Raw genomic sequence first — 14,969 nt, 5'->3', positions numbered from 1 at the left:
ACTACAGGCACACGCCACCATGCCCAGTTAATTTTTGTATTTTTTTGTAGAGATAGGGTTTTGCCATGTTGCCCAGCCTGGTCTCGAACGTCTTGACTCAAGCAATCCTCCCACCTTGGCCTCCCAAAGTCCTGGGATCACAGGTCTGAGTCACCCAGCCAACTTTATCAATTTTTTTAAAGAATAAAACATTCAAAGTTTAAAGTTCAACATAGTTAAGTTGGTCCCAAAGAAAAGCTCCAAGGAGGCTGAGAGTGGTGGCTCACATCTATAATTCCAGCATTTTGGGAGACCAAGGCAGGAGGATCACTTAAACCCATTTTGAGACCAGCCTGGGTGACATGGCAAGACCTTGTCTCTACTAAAAACCAAAAACAGTTGCCAGGCGTAATGGTGCACACCTGTGATCACTTGAGCCCAGGAGGTTGAAGCTGTAGTTTGTTGTATTCAAGCCACTACGCTCCAGTCTGGGCATCAGAGTGACACTTTGTCTCTAAAAAAAGAAAAGCTCCAAGGAAAATGAAGTACACAGAGCGTAAACTAATTAAGTAACGAAATTCTTCAATCCCAAGAGAAAATTTCTCTCAATTTCAATCTCTGTCTCTCTCTCTCTCTCACACAAATATACATACATCTGATGAAATGAATCACTTTTGTTTTGAAGGATTTATCATAATCCTACCTTAAGTCGATTCAATGACTTTCTTCAGAAAGTGTGCCACTGGGCCAGGCACACTGGCTCATGCCCGCAATCCTAGCACTTTGGGAGGTCGAGGCAGGTGGATCACCCCGAGGTCAGGAGTTCAAGACCAGCCTGGCCAACATGGCAAAACCCCGTCTCTACTAAAAATACAAAAATTAGCTGGGCATGGTCATGGGTGCCCATAATCCCAACTACTTGGGAGGCTGAGGTAGAAGAACAGATTGAACCTGGGAGGTGGAGGCTGCAGTGAGCCGAGATCGCCCCACTGTACTCTAGCCTGGGTAACAGAGCTAGACTCCATCTCAAAAACAAAAAGTGTACCTTTGTTCTATTAAATAGCTTGATAGTGATAACCTCTCCATACTAGAATGATCTATGCTGTGGAAGTTTCCCCAAAATACTTGTTTTAACTCTTATTAGATGTTTAAAATATTCGATTTTTTTAGAACATTTTGAGAAGAAAACTTCTATGCCTTGTACAAACTGTCAAATCTTAAACTACAATGAATGACTGACTACACTTTTCTAACTTATACTTCTTTTTGCATGTAAGATGTCAGAAATGAGATCTCCAAAAATCCTCTAAAGTCTCATAATCAATTTCCACAAAAATCTAGATTTGCAAGTTCTACTGTCTAAACAGAAAACAGAATATTCTATTTAGTAATTCAAATTCTTTTTATACTGTTTTTTTTTTCTTTTTAAATGAAGTAGTTATACAATGTTCTTTAAACATACACACACAAACACCCTGGATAAAGGGTGCTAGTAGTAACAAGTTCACAGAATGTTCAATATTTCAACATTATAGTTAAGATATTGCCCTCCTGGTAAAATACAAATTTCTTTTATTTACTTAACATCTCTAGTTGGATCCAGTATGCTTCCTTACCCCAGTCTGTTCCATCGCCTGCACTCCTAGATTCATTGTCTCCTTCCTCTGATGTAACCAAGAAGTCAAACTCCTTTAGAGCTTCTTTTGTATCTCGATCTTCACTGCTGTCAGACAATGCTTTTTTCCTAACAATCTGATGAAAAAACATGCTAAATTAAATAAGAGATAGCTTCCCTTCACCACTGAATAAGAAAATTCAATTATTTTCTTCAGAAAGTGTACCTCTGTTGTGTTAAATAACTGTACGATCTAACTCAGTGAAAATCACATAGTTTTAAAAAAGATGTATATTATAAATTTTAAAGCAGTAATTTAGACTTTGTTCAATGGTATTACGGCTTGTTTTAAGTAAACCAATGGAACCACATGCTGAAATATAAGACATGTATTGAAACAGCAGCTAGTTGATTTACAAGGTACTCTGTTAGGTTCCCATAATTATTTCTACTGTCCCAACCTTGCATCAGTTTTCTCTAGTAGCTCTCCATGTATTTAATTTTTTCCCTAAAATGTTGATTTTTCAGAGTGCATCTAACTTAGATTTAACACCAAATTGGCAAAGGCTGTTATGTTTCATTTTTCTGTATTTAGAAATAACTCTGGAATCATAAATCCAGTTGAAGGGCTAAAACTTAAGCTTAATATATGCAGAGGCAATTTTTGAGATCTACACGCCTAAGCTCTTTATGAATTATCTCCTTCTCAATCACCTTTACCAACATGGGCATAAAGAAATTAGGATGCTAGGTTTGCATTTTCTTTGAATAAAATTTCAATACCTCAGTTTCTCTAGACTTCAGCTTCTTCACTTCATGCAAAACAGAAATAGCATGATATGATCAAATGTTATCGCTGGACTATTATGAGTGGCTTAAAAATATAAAAGTTTTACAGACAGACCAACAGGATAGACTAGAGAGTTCAGAAGTAGACTCCAAGACATGACAAACACGTAACTTGTATGGCCCTGTTCCCATGCTGATAATTGGTATCATTCATCAATCACAGCATTCATCATCAAAGACAAGATACAGCCTCAGAAATCCTTCTCAGCACAGCACTCCAAGAAACCACTACCAACAGAACAAAGGTGGCATCACAGATAAAACCTATCTGGCCTTAACTGTCCTGGTACTTATAAAAACTGGATAGGAGAAATCAAAGGAGTATTTAATGACGCTAGAATAATTTGTTTAACTATTTGGGATATTTTCCTAAAATCAAGAAATACTTCTATGCTTACAGCACCTCCCACTCTTGACATCTAGCAAATCTATTAGATAAACAAAAAAAGCAAGATCAGTGTGGCAGACTGGGACAGAAAACCCATGCTGAATGTATATTCTTTTATAAATACAAACCATATTCTAATATTCTGTTCTAATTTTCCCTAGGTAGCCAGCCTAAGGTAGAAAGGTGTATCTGGGCCAAGCACGGTGGCTCATGCCTGCAATCCCAGCACTTTGGCAGACCGAGACAGGTGGATTACAAGGTCGGGAAGTCGAGATCATCCTGGCTAACACAGTGAAAACCCCGTCTCTACTAAAAATATGAAAGAAAAACATTAGCCAGGCGCGGTGGCGAGCGCCTGCAGTTCCAGCTACCTGGGAGGCTGAGGCAGGAGAATGGCGTGAACCCAAGAGGCGGAGCTTGCAGTGAGCTGAGATTGCACCACTGAGCTCCAGCCTGGTGACAGTGTGAGACTCCATTACAAAAAAAGAAAAAGAAAAAGAAAAAGAAAGGTGTATCTGAAGAGTTATGCCAACAGGACACCCCAATTCTCAGAGTTCCACGTATAAATATATTGCCTAATCTATCTTCTTTTACCCTAGAGGCTTAATGTCTCCTCTTCTAGACTCTGATGAGTTGCCAGATGTAATTCAGAGGGACCATCTCCAACATCTTACAGACAGAGTCCTTGTTCTCACTGCCTGACAAAAAGACCAGGGAAAATCCATAAGAAGTACATGAAACTTCAAATTGCAAGTCTGAATGTATTTTCAACATTAAATATGGTATTAAGTAACAAAAGAAACTCTTGGGGGAAAAAACCTGTTACTAGTCTCATCGCCTCAGTATAACCTTACAAAGAATAAAGATAAATGACGTATTTATTACTGTCATTGCAGATTACTATTTACTAAGTATCCTACTTTAAATAAATAAACCAAAGGTCCTCTGCTTTTAATGTTTAGGTATAGAAGAAAAATGAATTGTGTTTACCACTGGAGAACAGCATTAGAATAGGAAGGGGTAGAGTTTGTAATAATAAGCATATATTACTTTTCTTCCTGACATAGAAGGTTCCACTCCACTTCTACCTTCAATCAGCTTATAAACCAATTTAAGAAATTAAGAGAAAACCAAAGATGTTACGGGTTACATAGGATGCCTAAGCAGATTAGAAAAATGAATAAACTGTCACTTCAAAAACCATTAGGAGGGCCATGACACAGAGGGACATGGGATTCTTTATACTGTGGCTAAAAAAATAGTTAATAGCTCTTAGTTCCATTCTTTTTCCTCCTAAAGTTCCTGAGTGTGAAGACTAAATGTTGCTGCAGAAGTTAGCCTTCACACAGTTTGAAACTGATCACTTTTTACATGCATGTATAATCTCAAGGTTGTTATTACACTTAACTGGTGATGATGAGAATGCTGATAATAATGACGGCAAAGAAAAATAAGGGCCAAGTGCAGTGACTCACGCCTGTAATCCCTGCACTTTGGGAGGCCGACAAGGGTCGGCCTCATATGAGAAAGAAGAGCCTCATATCCTCTTCGTTCTCTTTGCCATCTTTGGAGTTTGTTCTTCAGGTTACATGTGGGATTATTTTCCACCTCTGCATCTTCTTCTTTTTCTTCATTATCTGCCTCTTCACTTTCTTTTACATTTCTTTCTTTCTTTCGTTCGTTCATTCCTTTTTTTTTTTGAGACGGAACTTTGCTCTTTTCACCCTGGCTGGAGTGCAGTGGCACAATCTCGGCTCACTGCAACCTCTGCCTCCGCGATTCTCCTGCCTCAGCCTCCTGAGTAGCTGGGATTATAGGCGCATGTCACCATGCCCCACTAACTTTTTGTATTTTTAGTAGAGACGGGCTTCATCATGCTGGCCAGGATGGTCTTGAACTCCTGACCTTGTGATCCACCCGTCTCGGCCTCCCAAAGTGCTGGGATTACAGGCGTGAGCCCCTGCACCCGGCCAAAACTAAAAAAATTTTTTAGTGCAGTGGTATGATCATGGTTCACTGCAACATCAAATTCCTGGGCTCAAGCGATCCTCCTTCCTCAGCCTCCTGTGTAGCTGGAAATACAGGTGTGTGCCATCACACATGGCTAATTAAAAAAAAATTTTTTTTTAGATATGGGGTCTTGCTATGTTGCTTAGGCTTATGTTGCCTGGCCTCAACTGATCCTCCCACTTCAGCCTCCTGAGTAGCTGGGATTACAGGCACAAGCCACTGCACTCAGTACAGAACTGCTATAATCTGCACTAATTAGAAGACAGTATATTTATTATGTTGCTTACTTAAAAAGATAACAGTCTGTGGTTTAGGAATTTCTGGTAAGATCATATGTAATAGTTTTAATAATTAGTTTATGAATGTTTTGAATATTTAAATTGATATTACTAACTTACAGAATCATATAGCATTATGATTCAAGGTATTATTTAATACTGAGCTATGAATAAAGTATTTTGATGGAAAAATAATATCTCAATGCCAGCATCCCATAGAAATCACAAGGGGCTACACAATTTCCAGATGATCAAGACACAGAAAAAGTGTCACAGAAATTTAGGCTTTTCCTTTTACTATGGTAAACTGAGACATATGCTACTACTGCTTGTTTGGATAAAAAAAATTGGAGGTTACTACTTGAAGTTCAAATAATTTCCATGGCAGGGCTTTATCAGTAGAATACTACTGAATAGTGGTGAGGGAAAACAACAATCTGGCAGTAATAATTTGAGTCTCTGATGGCGCCCAAGAAACAGAAGGCGTAAAACACAGACAGGTTACACTTAGAAAGCACTTTACACTTAAACAGATCATTTTCGCACATAGTGTCTCTTTGTTCCTCACAAAATCCTCCATGGTTAAAATGGCTATTTATAACAATCCTCATTTTACAAATGAAAAAACTAAGCCTGAAGCATTAAGAAACACAAATAGTGGCAAAACTGGAGCTTAAACCCAAGTCTTTATTTAGAGGTCCAATCTGCTTTATATTACTTTACTTTCCTCCTCTCTATTCATAAATTAGTGTGAAAGAAAAAATGCAAACATTTTCCTAGACAAAGCAAAACATGTCCTCATATCTTACTTAAAAAAGAAGGAAAAGGAGTAGGAGGAAGAAGGAAGAAGAGGGAGAAGGGAGAAGGGGAGAAAAGCGAAGAGAGAAGAAAAGGGGAAAGAGGGAAAAAGAGACAAAAATAGAGAAGGGAAGAGAAAGAAGTAGGTACTTAGAGACATCTCTCATTCCAAGAAACTGCCATGGGAAAGTCAATAAGCTTATAAACATCTGAACGAAACTTGAGAAGAATCCTAAACAATTTTGAAGAAATCTAATGGAAGAGTTCTGAAAGTCTACAGAATTTGTCTACCAAAACAATCCTGACAAGAGAGACAAAAACTGCATATATTAGAGCTGATGCTAGTCGCCATCAGGCACCATGATGTGTCTGTCAATTCTAACAACCAATAACCCTGCATTGTTATAACACACAGTATTTACTATATTCATCTGCCCCATAGAAAAGTTGTCCTGTTCAATGAATGAACAAAAAGTCAAAAAGTGAGGAATTTCAAGAGAAAGCTACTATACTAAAAATATTCTTAACTTGAAATCAATATTACAAAACCTCATAAATGTCTCCGAATTCATGAAAAAGAAAAAGCTAGGGGTTAAGATTAAAGAACATGGATTCTTTTATGCATTATACAGTATGTATCATAGTCCCTAAAAATATTTATATCATATGAGTTATCTAACTCACTGTTGAAGTATCAATGACGCTTTTCTCTCTTCCATCAAGGTCATCATCTTCATCTTCATCACTGAAATCTGCAGCTGCACTTTCAAGGAATTTGAAATTATCCAGCACGGAGGCAGAATCTGTTAACTCTGATTTTCTGGTGTAAAACATGTATATACTGCTTAGTTAATCTTTTTAACTTCGACAAAAGAATTAACCCATGATATGTTGCATTAACTTCTGTTTATATGGTAACTATAAATCCCAAATCATATTATCTACATTGATTCTTATCAATTACACCCTCACAAATTTAAAAAGCAATACATGAAGTGGATACTCTTTAAGTACTTTGTAATCCTATCTACCTACCTATCTACCTACCTACCTACCTACCTGGAAACAAAGTCTCTGGGCTCTGTCGCCCAGGCTAGAGTGCAGTAGTATGATCTAACTCATTCCAATCTCAGCCTCCTGGGTTCACGCAATTTTCCAGTTTCAGCCTCCTGAGCAGCTGGGATCACAGGCATGAGCCACCATGCCCTTTTAATTTTGTATTTTCAGTAGAGACAGGGTTCCACTATGTTGTCCAAGCTGGTCTCTAATTCCTGAGTCCAAGTGATCCGCCCACCTCAGCCTCAGTCAGCCTCCCAAAGTGCTGGGATTACAGGCGTGAGCTACTCATATCTATTTAGATTAGTGGTAATCTAATGTAAAAAACTCCCCTTTCTGATTCATTATTATTTTGATCCTTACACCAACCTTAATGTATTTCTCTTTTTAAAATATTTTCATTATCTCTACCTCCTTTTTTCTCTACTCTTATCCTCTCTGCAACTCTCCCTTTGACTTCTTACATAAGTTTCCACAACTAAGGAAATAACAAATATGTCATTTTTCTCTGATGCAATCTTGTATTTCTGCTCAACAGCTAAAGTAAAAGAGAAAATGTGTACCTAAAGTTACTAACAGCAATACACTAGTCAAATTAACATTGCTACTAGACTTGACTCTGTTGATTAACAAGCCATTAATCTCTTAAAAATGGCTGAATTTTCAAATATATGACTTGAATTTAGTTCCCTCAAATTTAGTAAAGATTTCAATGGCCAGTACAGAAAGATTTATCTCCAGTTCATTAGGTAATCTTTCAGACAGAGAGGATTTTCCCAAAAATTTCAAATCTGCTTACAGCTTTGTGTTTGGTATCACCCTCCCCTAACTCTTTATCCCTACTGAAATCGGACAGATTAGCAACAGTATCTTTGTCATTCTTAAAAGACAAATCAAGGCCAAAATGCACAAGAGTGGTCTTTCCTGAAAGTCTTTACTGAAGGTTATTAAAGTATGCATTATGGTTTTCAAAAACATTTATACTATCGGCCAGGCATAGTGGCTCATGCCTGTAATCCCAGTACTTTTGGAGGCCAAGGTGGGCAGATCACGAGGTCGAGATTGAGAACATCCTGGCCAACATGGTGGAACCTCGTCTCTACTAAAAATACAAAAAATTAGCCAGGCGTGGTGGCTGGTGCCTGTAGTCCCAGCTACTCGGGAGGCTGAGGCAGGAGAACTGCTTGAACCCAAGAGGGGGAGGTTGCAGTGAGCCAAGATCACGCCACTGTACTCCAGCCTGACAACAGAGTGAGACTGTCTCAAAAAATAAATAAACAAAATAAAATAAAAAATTATACTATCTAAGTTAACTTGATGACTTACGTTAAACCCATAACGTAAAAACAGAACTAAAGATAATGTCCACAGTCTATGTCTATACAGAGAAATACCATGCCTTACATTTACAAATACAAGTTAATGTATTTTTTAACGCAGCCTACAAAGTTGGAAATGTATTCTTAATTATTACTGAATACACTTTAAGGCTCGAAGGAACTTTGTTTATAAAAATCCTACAATGAACCTTTACCTAATCCCATAATTTTAATTTATATTCCAAATAACAGGAACTATCTTCTTGCTAGAAAATTTATAGAATTCAATTAAAACCACTCTTCCTTCCTAAACAAGTGTCAAAATAAAAGTCAAACATTCACAGAATTTTCGGTTTTTTATTCAATTAACAATCATGGAAATTTTTTCCCAATAAATAAGAATCTCTTTATTGAACTGTTTATGCTTATTTTGAGTAGAATTACATATAATTATATGATACACAATCCAAAATGGAAAATAAAATATTTCAAATAGCTACTGAATTTTTCACACTTACGCTGTCACTTCAAAATAGCTACTTAAAATAGATATTTTATATCAAAGGAAAGATAAATTACAACATTATCAGATAAACAAAAGTGGTTAAAAAACAGGGTTACTTCTAAAGAATTTGAGGTATTTTTACAATTTCTGGATCACCAATCATGAAATGTCATGCTTACAGATTTGTACTGAATTTCCAAATAAAATCTTTTCTGAAGTTTTACTTAGTGTTTAAGTCAATATACTAAAATCCGTATTAAATACATACGTTTCAAGCAAATAAATATCATAAATAATATTCCTGAATTAAAAGTCATAAATGGTAACTCTAATCCTTGTGTTACCTTCTAACCAAAAAAAATTTTAGAATTTTTATTAAATTATAATTAAATTACTTCTATGTCACTACCTAAAAGAACAAGTAATGCCCATAAAACCAAAAATATTTAATAAGAACTAATTATAGCTAAAACACTTTCCAGACAAAATACTTACCCAATCATTGCTGTCTCTTTAACTTCAGCCTCTGTGCCATTTACAACTGAGTCCTGATTTTTGTCATCTTCCCTGTCAGTGACATCACTTGAAAAGCCCAACAAAGCTCGCACTCGTTTGGATTTCACATCTAGAATAGTATCTGTATAACCCACCTCCTGTAGATACCTGTGTGAAGAGAATCCTTAGAGTTCAGTCATACTGGAATCAGTATTCTATAATTTAATATGTAAATAAAAGTATTTATTTATGCTCATACCCTGCATAAGACTTAACAGTACAGTACTATGCTAGTAAGACTTGTTAATAAATAATCTTCCAGCTGCAGATGGAGCTGTCTCTTGCAGTACCAGCCTCTACAGTCACTGAGAAAAATGAGAGAACTATACAATACACCATTCATTACATTTACTATAAGAAGAAGCTGGTCTTTAATATATCTAATAGCACATTCTTTCCTTAGGCTGGATTGGAGCTAGCTCACTCCTAGACTGTACCAAATCAGTATTTTATAATAGTTACTTCAGTAGTTTTTTACATTCGTCATGGATCAACTGTTTGTGATCTAGACAGAATGTTCCTAGCATATAGGGTGTCCTTCATTACACACAAGAAGGCAGTATTTCTCGAGTCACTTCTGCAGAATTGAAGCTTCTATCCTGAGACAACTTTAAAATAAAAATAGATGGCAATTAAATTGTAGAATGTAGGGGGTGTGTGTACACACGTGTGTGTACGTTACTGAAAGGCAGCAGCACAAAAAAAGAGCAAAGGCTTTGTATTGAGAGCTAGATCTGGGTCCTATTTCTGCCACTTACTTGCATAACTTTAATTCTCCTGAACCTCAGTTTTCTAATCCCTAAAACAGACACACCTAATATTGTACCTGGCATATAGAAAGCACTCAGTGCCTAGTAACACCAAAGTTGACCAAAAGAGACCAAAAGTGGCAGTGGCAGGACCATGAAAAAGGTAAATGCCATTAATAAACATGACAGACAAACATCAGACATTAACTTATAAGTAGGCACCAAGTCTACTGGATGAAAGAAGAAAACAAAGGTTGATGAGATAACCAGTTTAAGTTCAGTTTATTGGAAGATTTGGTCTTAGTTATAGTAGCTGAAACAGTTCTCAAAAACATATGTGATCAAAGGGAGTTAAGTGTATCTTACCAAATCAAGATGCTCGTTTTTCAATCCCATCCAATATTTACAGAAAGGTCTCGATTAAAATTTGGATAATTAATTCCCAACTTTCCTAAATTTAAAGTTCTTGAAAACTGCTTCAAAGATGTTGTATTTTTCCATTTTTAACAAATAATATTTGAGACATACCTCAATTTGGCAACAAAATCACATTACAAATACCTGTTTCAAAACTGCTCTTGCCATAGATAAGCTGGTTTTACTAAACAGTTACTTCCCCATTCATCGATAAAATGACACCTTTACTCTGAAGAACAGATTATGGGTCCTTTGAAGTTTTTGAAAATATCTCTTGGGTAGCTGATTATGAAACCATTTTTCGTTTTAAAAAAGATTAGCATTCTAAGAACACATCTATTTTAAAAAGGAAGATGTGTAAGTCATATTTAAGATCAAAGTGTGGGCATTAGTAAAAATCCACTTATTAAATATCATAAAATATCTCATTTTCTTGTAACTATCTAGATTAAAAAATAGATACGTAAAGACATTTTAAGATTCTCCTTCCGTAGTCAAAAGGAATAGCTGCTATACATCCACTTTGGAAACCTTGGGTTTAAACAATTTATCATCAACCTCCAAAAAACCAGGTAGCAAATTACATTTTACTGAGGCACAAATCTGAATATGAGTTTCAAAGGTGGTAATCAAGAACCAGGCACTGAGCTGGTGAGTCTAGTCTACCTCTTGATATCAGAACCTCAACCCATCTTTGTTTACTCTTTATTGTCTCAAATACATACTAATATTTTACAGAAGAAAGGTGACGGGGCGTGGTGGCTCGCACCTGTAATCTCAGCACTTTGGGAGGCTGAGGCTGGGAGAATACTCGAAGTCAGGAGTTTGAGACCAGCCTGGACAACATGGCAAAATCCCATCTCTACAAAAACACAAAAAAATTAGCCAGGCGTAGAGGCACACGCCTGTAGTCCCAGCTACCCTGGAGGCTGAGGCAAGAGAATCACTTGAGCCCAGGAGGCAGCAGTTGCTGTGAGCAAGGTTGTGCCACTGGACTACAGCCTGGGCGACAGAGACTCCATCTCAATGAATGAATGAATGAATGAAGGAAGGAAGGAAGGAAGTACATGTTAGGCAATATTTGCGAATTTGGAGAATTCAAAAAGTTCTCCAATTATTTAAAAAACATAACAAAATTGCATGTAAACTCCAATTGCACATTTTTTTTTTTTTTCCTGATATGAAGTTTGACTCTTGTTGCCCAGGCTGGAGTGCAATGGTGCAATCTCGGCTCACTGCAAACTCCACCTCCCGGGTTCAAGCAATTCTCCTGCCTCAGTCTCCCAAGTAGCTGGGATTACAGGCATGTGCCACCATGCCCGGCTAATTTTGTATTTTTAGTAGAGATGGGGTTTCACCATGTTGGTGAAGGTGGTCTCAAACTCCTGACCTCAAGTGATCCATCTACCTTGGCCTCCCAAAGTGCTGGGATTACAGGTGTGAGCCACTGTGCCTGACCAATTGCACATATATTAAAATGTTATATATTCATACACAAAATATGCAATGAAAAGAGTAACTTTAAAGGTATAAAACTCTTTTAACTATATAAGTTCTACCACACAGAAAAAGTATTTAATATGAAAAAGGAACAGTAATTCAATTAAGCTTTTTCACAGCATCCGTATAATAAGAGAGAAAATATTCATCTGACTTGAAAATACATAGTAAAAATAACTTCATAAAACTGTTTCTTGTCTTCAGCCATTCATATAAGTTTGACCTTGGGACACTTACTGTCTGAGTAGTTGTCGACCTTGTTTCCACATTAACTGGCTGTTTTGTTGTGGCTGCACTTCTGTTTCATTACCTTCATCTAGAAAACATTAAGTCACAATAAAACTGACTTGTTTTACATATTAGAGGGCATCTCAATTTATTAATAAGGTTCAAAAAACATTTATAAGATTATGAATATGTAAAACTGCAACTGTAAGGTATGTGTTAGGATAATGCAAGTTGTCTTTTAACTGTAATTTCTATAACAAAACTCTAATATAAATTATTGCTACTGGATTTCCCTAAGAGTATGAGAACTAAAATAAATACATTTTCCCTATCTTTAACTAGACTGAGAATTTTTCTGCAAAACAAAGACTTATCCAATCAAGTCACAAAATGAGAGCAAAATAAAAGTATTATAAAGTAGCACATTGCTCTTTCCAGCCAGCGCCGAGCAATGGGCATCTCTCGGGACAACTGGCATAAGCATGCAAAACCAGGGGCAAGAGAAAGCCCTACCACAAGAAGCAGAAGTATGAGTTGGGGCACCCGGCTGCCAACACCAAGATTGGCCCCCGCCGCATTCCCACAGTCCGTGTGCGGGGAGGTAACAAGAAATACCGTGCCCTGAGGCTGGACGTAGGGAATTTCTCCTGGGGCTCAGAGTGTTGTACTCGTAAAACAAGGATCATCGATGTTGTCTACAATGCATCTAACAATGAGCTGGTCCGTACCAAGACCCTGGTGAAGAATTGCATCGTGCTCATCAACAGCACACTGTACCGACAGTAGTACAAGTCCCACTACGCACTGCCCCTGGGCCGCAAGAAGGGAGCCAAGCTGACTCCTGAGGAAGAAGAGATTTTAAACAAAAAACGATCTAAAAAAATTCAGAAGAAATATGATGAAAGGTAAAAGAATGCCAAAATCAGCAGTCTCCTGGAGGAGCAGTTCCAGCAGGGCAAGCTTCTTGCATGCATTGCTTCCAGGCAGGGACAGTGTGGCCGAGCAGATGGCTATGTGCTAGAGGGCAAAGAGTTGGAGTTCTATCTTAGGAAAATCAAGGCCTGGAAAGGCAAATAAATCCTCGTTTTGTCTTCACCCGTGTAATAAAGGTGTTTATTATCCTGTTCCCCGCCCCCCAAAAAAAGTAGCACATCAGAACTAGAACAAGTCAATAATAATATTTAAAATATTTAAAAATAACTGAACATTTAAAAATAACTAAGGGTATAACTAGATTATTTGTAACATGAACAATAAATGCTTGAGGGGATGGATAGCCCATTTTCCATGATGTGACTAGTACCCATTGCATGCCTCTATCAAAACATCTCATATACCCCATAAATATATACACCTACTATGTACCCACAAAAATTAAAAATGAAAAATAAATAATAACTGGGCACGGTGGCTCACGTCTATAATCCCAGCAATTTGGGAGGCCAAGGCAGGTGGCTCTCTAGAACCCAGGAGTTTGAGACCAGCCTGGGCGACATGGAGTAAACCCCATCTCTACAAAAAAAAATTATCTGGGCATAGTAGCATGCAACTGTGGTCCCAGCTACTAGAGAGGCTTAGGTGGGAGAATCACCTAAGCTCGGAAGTCAAGGCTGCAGTGAGCTGTGATCGTGCCACTGCACTCCAGCCTGGGCAACAGAGGGAGGCTCTGTCTCAAAAAAATGAACGAACGAACGAACAAACGAATAACAAATAAATAATTTTTTAAAAAAACGAACTAGAACAAAGTACTGAGGAATAATGGTAGAAAAGCCAATTTGGTAAAGAGCAGATATGTAACAACCTCAATCCAAACCTGTTTCCTTCGTTAGTTATTATATTTACAAACCTCAGGAAGGCCAGGCGTGGTGGCTCATGCCTGTAATCCCAGCATTTTGGTAGGCTGAAGTGGGTGGATCACCTGAGGTCAGGAGTTTGAGATCAGCCTGACCAACATGGCAAAATCCCATCTCTACTAAAAATACAAAACTTAGTGGTGGTGGGTGCCTGTAATCCCAACTACTCAGGAGGCTGAGGCAGGACAATCCCTTGAACCCACGAAGCAGAGGTTGCAGTGAGCTGAGACTGCACCACTGCAATCCAGCATGGGCGACAGAGCAAGACTCCATCTCAAAAAACAAAAAACAAAAAACAAAAAACAAACAAACAAAAAACACCTCAAGTATTCTTTTCACATTCTTTGAATGAAAATCTCCTAAATATTTTAAACCTTAAATTCATCATTAGGTAAAAGCAGAATCCTTTTTAGAAGGTGGTAAAATAAAAAGAGCTTTCCCTATGGTAAGTCTGGATTGTACAATCTATCTCTAAGCTACACTATGATTCTATATTAACAGTACAAAAAAAGTGCATACTTTCCTCAGCTCTTGATCAAACTCTAAAAAACTGCTGATCTTTACAGGATCTTATTCAAGTGGAGATACAAAAGGGACTGGAAAAATTTATTTGTTAACATTTGAAATTAAGTATTTACGGGCCAGGCACGGTGGCTTACACCTGTAATCCCAGCACTTTGGGAGGCCAAGGTGGGCGGACCACGAAGTCAGGAGATTGAGACCAGACTGGCTAACACGGTGAAATCCCGTCTCTACTAAAAATACAATAAATTAGCCGGGCGTGGTGGCACATGCCTGTAATCCTAGCTACTCAGCAGGCTGAGGCAGGAGAATTGCTTGAACCTGGGAGGCGGAGGTTGCAGTGAGCCG

General features: G+C 37.7%; 1 protein-coding gene and 1 pseudogene across 3 annotated transcripts in view; one reads left to right on the top strand and one right to left on the bottom strand.

Annotated features, from left to right (window-relative positions):
- The window catches only part of STRN (striatin, calmodulin binding protein), a 96,971-nt gene that overhangs the window by 64,459 nt on the left and 17,543 nt on the right, over positions 1-14,969 (bottom strand). For both annotated transcript variants that reach the window (XM_011967637.1, XM_011967638.1), the window contains exons 3-6: positions 12,256-12,334; positions 9,293-9,460; positions 6,602-6,737; positions 1,596-1,731 (exon numbers count right to left, since the gene is read on the bottom strand). In XM_011967637.1, coding sequence (XP_011823027.1) covers positions 1,596-1,731; positions 6,602-6,737; positions 9,293-9,460; positions 12,256-12,334 — 519 coding nt within the window. The remainder of the gene's footprint in view (positions 1-1,595; positions 1,732-6,601; positions 6,738-9,292; positions 9,461-12,255; positions 12,335-14,969) is intronic.
- LOC105530232 lies at positions 12,698-13,375 on the top strand (annotated as a pseudogene). Its single transcript, XR_001004618.1, has one exon. The product of XR_001004618.1 is annotated as a 40S ribosomal protein S8 pseudogene (transcript).

The sequence above is a fragment of the Mandrillus leucophaeus genome, unplaced genomic scaffold (assembly GCF_000951045.1).
Source record: "Mandrillus leucophaeus isolate KB7577 unplaced genomic scaffold, Mleu.le_1.0 Scaffold805, whole genome shotgun sequence".
NCBI classification, from domain to species: Eukaryota; Metazoa; Chordata; class Mammalia; order Primates; family Cercopithecidae; genus Mandrillus; species Mandrillus leucophaeus.
This window is presented reverse-complemented; position numbering and strand designations above follow the sequence as displayed.